The 9,102-nt window shown below is 35.1% G+C and overlaps 1 protein-coding gene across 1 annotated transcript in view; it reads right to left on the bottom strand.

Annotated features, from left to right (window-relative positions):
- The window catches only part of LOC108974466, a gene marked incomplete at its 3' end in the record, with an annotated part of 185,911 nt that extends 176,863 nt beyond the window's left edge, over positions 1 to 9,048 (bottom strand). Inside the window, exon 1 of the mRNA XM_018942324.1 lies at positions 7,072 to 9,048. Coding sequence (XP_018797869.1) covers positions 7,072 to 9,028 — 1,957 coding nt within the window. The remainder of the gene's footprint in view (positions 1 to 7,071) is intronic.
- Positions 9,049 to 9,102: the final 54 nt, after the last annotated feature.

Consider the following 9,102-nt stretch of genomic DNA (forward strand, 5'->3'; position numbering starts at 1 on the left):
TTTTTTTGAAATTCGTGTTATTTTTAAATTTATTTAAAAAAAATTGTATTTTTAATTTTTTTTTTTAATTTCTTTTTAAGCTTTAAATATATTGTAACCAGCTGACAACATCATAAATCTGCTGTTTTGAAGTAATAATTTCTGAATTTAATTTCCAATCATATACATATGTAACTAATTCCTTTCACATAGGTTACTTTATTTTATATTTATATAAATACGAATTTAGTGAATATGGCAACGCTGTTTTAATTTCTATTAAATTTTAAATTTTGTACCTACACAGTGTTTTGTATCGTCATTTAAAAATTCTTTATTTTCAAATAAAATGGAGTTTTAAATAAGGTGGCAACTACATAAATTATAATTCGCTCAAATAATTAGTTCTATCCACTGATAGAGCAAAAATGCTGTCTTTATTTTAATATCAATATTTTTTTTCCAACTGGTGGCATCAATTTAGCAAAACAAAATTTCAGATAGATAGCTTCGGCATTTTGAAAGCTAGGGTACCTTGAAAGTTCCCGATATGTTTGGCTCTTTGAGTTGGGCAAAAATATGATCCAAATTTGAAGCATATTTTAAGGTGCTTGTTTAAAAGTTATTGCTGATGCAATATTTTAATATATTATTTTTCAGAAAATTTGAGCTTTCGGCTTATCTTAAAATAAAACGAAAAAGTAGAATGTTAAAACTATCAATCATAAAAGCGCAAATGTGTTAAAATTTTCAAAAAAAAAAAAAAAAATTATGAAAGTTCACGTATGTATGTGAGGCCACCTTGATATGCATTTTTTGCCATACTTCTAAATAAATATGCTTTAAGTATTTAAAGCCTTGTACTGCCAGCTTATTATAATAAAAACAAATAAAACAAGTGTTGCCGAAACAATGAGCTTCATACAAAGTTTGCATTTAGATGCCTTCAAAATGATTTGCAACAACTCCGCTCCACACAAAAGTATGAAAACAACATTTCGCATAGCGAGTGGCAGCACTAAAAACAAAACGGAAATTGGCGCTCCATAAAAACAACACAAAAACAAAAAAACATTCGATTAAATCGTTATTTTGCAATTTTCACCTTCACTTTCGAAACATTATTTATTGGCAGCTGTTTAAATGTCACGGCGTTGGCGGTCGTCACGTGCTGCGCCATTCGATGAGCCATTTCACGCCCGAACAACTTGCGGCGCAAACAATGTTTGCCTTTGCACAATGAAACATTGCGGAACTACAATATACTTTGCATACTTTTGAGCGCGAATGCGCTTTTGTCGACCATGCGCAGCACCACAAACACACACACATATGCACAGGGGTCATATATGTTTGTATTACTGAAGCATTTGTGTATGCAGCGAACAAATGTTCAATTTGCAATTTGCAATTTTATTATTATTGCAGCTGTCAAATGAGTTGTTGCGTTTTCATTGTGTATACTTTTTGTATTATTTTAGTCGTTTTTTTGTTTTCGTTTCACTGCTGCATTTTAATCAACTTTGGCATTCAAAGCAAATTGGCGCCAATGGTATGCGCGGAGCATATTCAAAATGCATAGTCGTTTTTGTGAGCGGAAAATATATATTTAAATAAAAATTAGTATATATATTTATGTATATATATATAAATTGATGTTCTTTTCATGTATGTAAGTATAGAAATCCGCTTCCTTCTGTAGTTTTGACCTTTGGCTAGCACACACGGGCCAATGGCAATCACATAGATATAGATATATATACATACATACATACATAGCTATACAAATACATTTCCTTCCACTCTCTAAACCCACACGGTTTCATCTTTCACTTGGCTGCAAATTCAAAACTATTGATACTTGTATTATTTATTTTCATTTTTTGTTATTTATTTCCATATTTATCCTTCATATTTTCTCAAGTTCTTTCGGGTGCTATCTGACATTTTTATGACTCGCGAAAACTTCGCTACTTGAAAAGTCATAAATTTTTTCGACACTCTCACGCTTTGCTTTTATGCTTTGCCACTATGCTTACAAATGCGGAAATAAACCACATATATCTACGCGTACTAATTCCATATATCATACATAACATACCAAAGCAGTATGTATGTATGTACATAAAAGCACTAATACATATTTATATATTGATAAGTTTGCGAAGCAAACACATAAAAAGTTCAAAACTCTCGGGATTCAATAATATTTTACACACCAAAGAAATGTTATTCTACTTAAAAAACAAAAATAATAATGCTACCACATGGCGTATGAGTAACCTGTAAATATCCAGCAGTTTACTCCATGCACTGCCTTTTCACATATTTGTATGCCCTGAACAGAGCATAATAATTTCGGAAACAAAGTTTATATCACCCAAAAAGAAATATCGGAGCTCCTATATAAGTATTTATGCATATGTATAAATGATAAGCCTGACCCACTCAGCTCGTTGATTTAACCATGTCAATGTCTGATAGACTAACTAGTTCTTCAATTTTTGAGTAATCAATCTGTAATTTTGCACTAAACCTTTTTTCCCCAACTATAACATAGCTGCCGTCAAACTGACCGATCATTGCCAAGTACTTCCAGGCTAGGTTTTTATTTGACAAGAAATCTTCAAGGAAATTTGCATACAATATTATCCAAGGCTGAGCTACATTCTGCGATTATATTGCGCCGATCCGACCACTATAGCATATAGCTGCCTTACACGCAAATTGATCCAAATCAGAGTTAATATTTTTTTTAAACCTTTATGCTTTAAGGAAGACACCTATGAAGCGTATTAAAGAAGATTTGATGCAACAGAAGTTAACATTTTTTCTTGTTTATCGTTTGGACATGTGAGCGATTTATGTGGTGTTCACTAATATAGAGTATGAATTGATCACAAATTAATTTGACAAATTTGGCTTATTAAAAAATTTGTTAGGGATCGCGATTACTAAATTTATTAATCTTCAAAAGAAATATTGGTGACGTTTGTTATTTAAGGTTGCACACAAGTTTCCCTTTTTTAATAATAACAAAATCGTAAACTAAATATTCTAGAAGTAAAAACTTTCATTTGTTTATTAAATCTGAGCATTTCCTTTACGAAAGATTTTGATTTCGATTCAAGAGTGAATGAAATTAAGCTATAAAAATGGTCAACAAAGAAATTCGTCACAAATGCGAATATTTTGATACGTAACTCTATCTATTATATTTTAAACGAATTTTTCTGTCACATCTAGATTTTGAAATATGATTTTCTTGTTTTAATTTCCCAACTTTTTTTTTAATTAATTTCGTTATTGCCTACGACTCATTACATCAAATTACATACATATGTAATATCATAAAATTTGCAACTGCCATTCTCAGATATAAACACAATATAACCATTTTATAACCAAACCCCAAAAGTTGTAAATATTATATAAGTGGCTTATATTATATCGTTATTCATTCGCCAAGTGATTTTACGTTATTTTGAATTTGAAGTGAAGTTATGAATTTTTTATGAGCAGTGCCAATAAATATAAAATACAATTTTCGAACTTCTAAAAATGCTACAAAATATTGGAGTTCGGCCGTACGATGGATACAGCTATTAATTTGAAGATGGAAAAATCAGAAAAAAATAAGTTGGAAAAAAGTATGTCATAATTTTCTCAGGAATATTAAAACCGAAAAATAGTGCTCTGCTTAAAAGCCTAAAATATTAATTTAAGGACTTGTCGATTTCTTTCCAAAAAAACTTGGTATCAGTAGTACATGGTGAAAATTTTCAGTAAGCTAATTTGAAAACACTAGAGTGGAAAATGCTTATTGATTTCTTTTGAGCGATTCGCCGAGAAGAAAAGTGACTTGAAACATATTGTGACAAAAAAGCACCCGAGTAGCGATCTACCAATTTGCTCGCACCAGCTGCTTAAGTCGGTACACCTCAGTAGTGCGATGCGATTTATATAATTGATAAAAAAAAATATCGAGGAAAGAATTTGTCTACATTTTGCATTTCTAACGACATTGCCTGTGAGGTACCCTTGCAAATGTTGGAAGTTACTGGCTGTTGACTCAATTTTATAAAAACACAATCCTACGATTGATACAAAGCCTTCAAGAACGATCGAGAGATCGTCGACGACATGCTTCTTTCTTGACGATCTTCCACCTCTTAAACTGATGAAAATATTACAAAAGTGAATAGTATGTTGTTTGGAATTTGTCGGGCAAATAGTAGAGATAATAGAGATGGAAAGAGAGCTCGACATCTCTTGCGGGTCCGTTCGAATAATTTTGAAGGATATTTTAGGTATGAAACGCGTTCTTGCTCGACTCGTCCCGATAAAGCTGTATTTTGATGCTCCTTAATTTTTTTGGATATTTGTGGTTTGGTGCATCATGAATTTGTTGCGGGTTATAGTCAATAAGAAGTCCTTTCCTAAAACAGAATAGTCACATGATTTATTGAAAATTTATCTCAGCCAGTCGAAAACGAATTTAAAGAGGAGATAGAGGAGAAGACGGAGTAAATTCTATAAAAGTTACGAAGCTCACATCCCGAAGGTCATTCGGAGTTATATGGAACCTAAAAGTAGTGTTGCTATTTACTTAAGAAATAGTGACACTGGTGGACCTACTCATGACGAAGCAAATAATTTTTCGGCGATTATATGCATCATTTGCAAAGGCTTATTATTTGTTAAATATATTAGTTTCAAATATTCAAGAACAAATAATTATGGGTTGTAGTCACTATAATATCTAATTACTACATTAAGGCATTTTCTCTGAACAAAATAAATTTAAAAAAATGCACACCATGTTGAATTTGGTTTTAGCTTTTTAATCCTTACATCAAATTCTAAAGATTTGTTGCATATTTTTAACACTAGATAGCCCAAGCAAAGTTATTTTGACTGCTTTCGAATTTCAATTAAAAAAAATAGTGATTTAAATAATGACATAGCTTCTAATATTTTTGTGACTTTTCTACAACATATAAATGGATTAATTTATCATTGTTTTTGCCTCCTCCTTCACTTCCAATATATGTACATACATATATATGTTATATCTACATTTCCGAAAATAGTCATTTTGACTGCTTTCAGGCAATATAGGTATAACTAAACTCCCGCCTTTCTAATGTTAAAATGCCTATAAGAGGATATATCTCTATTTACATGCAAAAACGAAGGCCTAATTTAATGTATTGTGCTAATTTCGAAATTATGGACGGTCTCTCAAATATTGAAGAGGGTTGTTGTTGAAGGTTGAGTCGCACATTTGTTGTAACCAAGGTTTCGACGAGAACCTAAATTAAACAAATTCTGGATTTTTTCCACAGATATTTTTTTCTTACTTTCAATCGACAAAAGATTTCAGAAACATTTTCGCAATCCTAAATATTTATCGTTAGAGCTTAATGTCCTGTTGAGCATTATAACTCCACGGAATCTTCTGTGTTATATTATAATATATTCCAGGAATTTGACCTAACTAAATCCCCTGGTGTTAGATATGCCATTTTGGCTAACTAAATTTGACATGAAAAAAAAATTCTCAAAGTATATGCTATGGTAAGACTTTATAATTTATAATTCAAACTTAAACTAGGTCGACGAAATATTTTTTTGTTTCATTTAATATGATTGTCAGTGCCATCTGTGACAAATGTCACATCAAAATAATCATTAGTATTTACTATACTCTTGCCTTTCTGAAGTGCTTAAAGTACATTCGTCTATTTTAACGATGAGTAAAATTATACAAGGAAGATTTTCCATTTAATGTAGTGTGCGGAAACACATTTCTGGTGCCGAAACGTGCCCAATGTAGCAAAAAAGACCTTCGATGCGAGTAAATGTTTTTAATTGTACAAACTATTCGAAGAGGGTCGAGAACGCGTTGACGTCGAATCAAGAACAGAAAGGCCATCAACATCAACTGATAATCAACGTGTCAATAAAATAAAGAAATTAGCACCTCAAAATCGAGAGATCTTACTGGCATCGTTTTAGTTTCGAGAGTATCAGTGAAAACCATTTTGAAAGATCATTTCGTCCCTAGAAAAGTGAAGGCCCAATTATTCCCAATATCAATAAAATTTTTCTAAAAACATCGTCGGGTTAACGTATGTGAAACAGGACTCATCTTATTACTATGCTTACAACCCGGAAATCGTCGCATAACGTTACAAAGGTAAGATGATCCCGAAAAAACCACGTCAAAGCAGTTCAAAAATCGAGGTTATGTTGACATTTGTCCTTCGATTATCGAGGTGTAGAGCACACCGAATTCGTTGCGACCGGCCAAACAAGAACAAGGAGAAATATTATTTACGTTTTCATATTAACACATATTTAAGCATATTGAATGTGGCGGTAAGGAATGAGCACTTAGAGTTCCATTTAAAATTTTAAAACAGTTAATGAGGATTTTCTTTTGAAATTGCTAAAAGAAACTGAAATCGGCTCTTTCCATGATGCCAAACTAGGTTTATCTCGTTTGAAAACCAGAAATCGAAGAGGAAAAACACAAAGTGTGAAAAAAACTCATCTACCATAAAGATTCATCATTGAAACAAACCAGTCTGTTAAGCAGCAAATGTGAGATTAGGTTAAGCTTAGTCCTACTCGGAAGTTATAACTTGAAGATCCCAGTTGGACAAAGACATCAACACATTCTGTGGTGCCAAGGAACTACTGAATATAGAATAGAGTCTAAAGTGAGGAAGCATCTCGAGGATATGAAGAATCTGCTAAGGCGTTCGTTTTCACTTCCAGCTAGACTATTGGGATAGGGAAGTTCAGATACAAGCTGCTTCCAACTTCATCCTATTATAGTTGAGAAGCAGCGCTGAAATTATTCTTTCTTGACATCTTACAGATAGTTCAAAAGAAGAAGGGTGCAACTATCGACTAATCTTAGATAGAATATTACATGCTTTAACCATCAATTAACATTAGCACGTATTTTAAGAGGATTATTTTCAGTATTTAACCCACACTTCAGTCATTACAATAATATTTTGCATATTTTGATTCAATTTGAATTTTATATTTATTAGCAGAATATTATAATTGACTTACCGTTGTCATGCAATCCGTATGTTTTCTTCAGGCTCGCCTCCTCCTCATCATCGTCGTCATCATCCAATTCCACTACATTCAAATTCTCCTGATCGAAGACTTGCTCGTCTGATTGATCAGCGGGGAATATGAATTCCGCCTGCTCATTGGATGCGCGCGATGAAACGACCTGATAGGTTGGCGGTGTCAAATCGGCACCAGCCGTGCCGCCGGAAGCGACGGGTATGCCGAAACCACCATTTGGACCGGCAGCCGGTTGATGAGCCTGATGACCATGTTGATGCTCATACTGTTGTTGTTGCTGCTGCTGTTGTTGTTGTTGTAATAGCTGCTGTTGTTGTTGTAATAGCTTTTGTTGCTGCAATTGCGTAGCGGATTTCGGCTTGGCTGCGGCCACCAAATTATTGCCGCTTGGAAGTAATATGGATGTGCATAAGATGAAGGCATAGAAGAGTAACTGCATTTGCATGGCCACAAATGTTTTGCTTGTGCCGCCTGCTGTTTTTGTTGTTGTTATTGTGGCGCTGGCACGCGCGTTTGCTGCGCAATTGGACTTGCCACGCTTCGTTGCACTTCTTGCGTTGATTAAGCCAACGCGTTCGGTGAGCGCCAACGCGTTGCGTTCAAGCGTCATAACTGTATTTTGTGCGTTTATCTTGTTATTGTTTTTCGCTTTAGCCACTTGCGCGGACTCGGACTTGGATTCGGACTCGGACTCAGGCGCGTCTACGGAGGTTTTATCTTCGTCACTCTCCTCGTTGGCGACGCCACTTTCCGGCAATTGCAACGAGTCCACAGCGCCGCCAGACTCGCTAATCAACTCAATGCTCTGATTAGTAATGATTTTGTGATTTTTATTATTTTTAGCGCTGTTAGTATTTGGTGTGTTGGTGGTGTTGTTGGTATTTGCTTTATTATTAAATAACGCATTACTATTTACTTCACATTTGTATTCATTCACTAAACTGGCAACTCTATTTACATTAACAACGATTAACGATAACAACACCGATAACAAATATAGCAAGGGATCACTTTGATCATAGCCGGCGCTGGCGCGATTGTGCGCGACCTTTTCCAAATATCTGGCAAGCCACATCAGCGCCCGACATACGCTGGCCGTTAGACCATTACCACAGACAGCGTTATGCACATTGACAGCCCTTAGGCGTCCGCGTCGCCGTCGACTATTGAAATCTATCGTCTTTTCGGTGTTATGGTGTTGGTGTTGGCGTTGTTGTTGTTGCTTGACCGACGGCTCGCCCGTAGGCGCGGTCATTTCGCACATTTCTGCACTTTGTGTGCTTTGATTATTTGTTGTTGCTATTATTGTTGTTGTTGTTGTATTTAATTTTGTCGCCTTCGCTTTGGCGTTGGCAATTTTTGCACGCTTCTCAGCACTTTGCACCGCAGCAACACTTTGGTGGCGCGCACGTTTCGTCTTCAAACGCGCCAGCGTTGTATGTTGCGGCAACATGTTGCTAAGCACTTTATTGCCAATGCTGTTTGCCACATGGAGCGTTGCTGTTTGTTCTTTTGATTTATTTAATACTTTTCCTAATGCCACATTGGCTTCGATGTGCTCAACCAATGTTGCTACGTTTGTGTACGTGGTGTGTGTAATGTTGCTGGCCACATGTGTCCGTTGGCGTGCGGCCGCATTTAGCATGCATTTATCTGTTATCCCAACATGGTGTAGATTAGTAGTTTTGCGCAAGCTTTTCTCACTATTAACTTGCTGTTGGGATTGTTGTTCTGTTGCGGCAACATGTTGCCAAGCTGTGCGTTGTTCCTCTTTACAAGTGGCGTTGAAAGCGTTTGTAAGCCGTGTTTCTGCGTTTAGACGCTGCGGGCTGCCTACTTCAGCTGCCGCTGTTGCTTGCTTTTTTTGCTGCTGCTCGTCCAATGTTTCTAAACATTTTTGTTGCTGCAACATTGATACAACTGCTAATGGCATGAAAGCGTGTTTTTGGTTTTGGTTTTTGTAGTTTTGAATTTCACTAAGTTGCTTATTTAATTTTTTAATATTTT

This window comes from Bactrocera latifrons, unplaced genomic scaffold (assembly GCF_001853355.1).
Source record: "Bactrocera latifrons isolate USDA-ARS-PBARC rearing strain unplaced genomic scaffold, ASM185335v1 scaffold_112, whole genome shotgun sequence".
In the NCBI taxonomy this organism is placed as follows: domain Eukaryota; kingdom Metazoa; phylum Arthropoda; class Insecta; order Diptera; family Tephritidae; genus Bactrocera; species Bactrocera latifrons.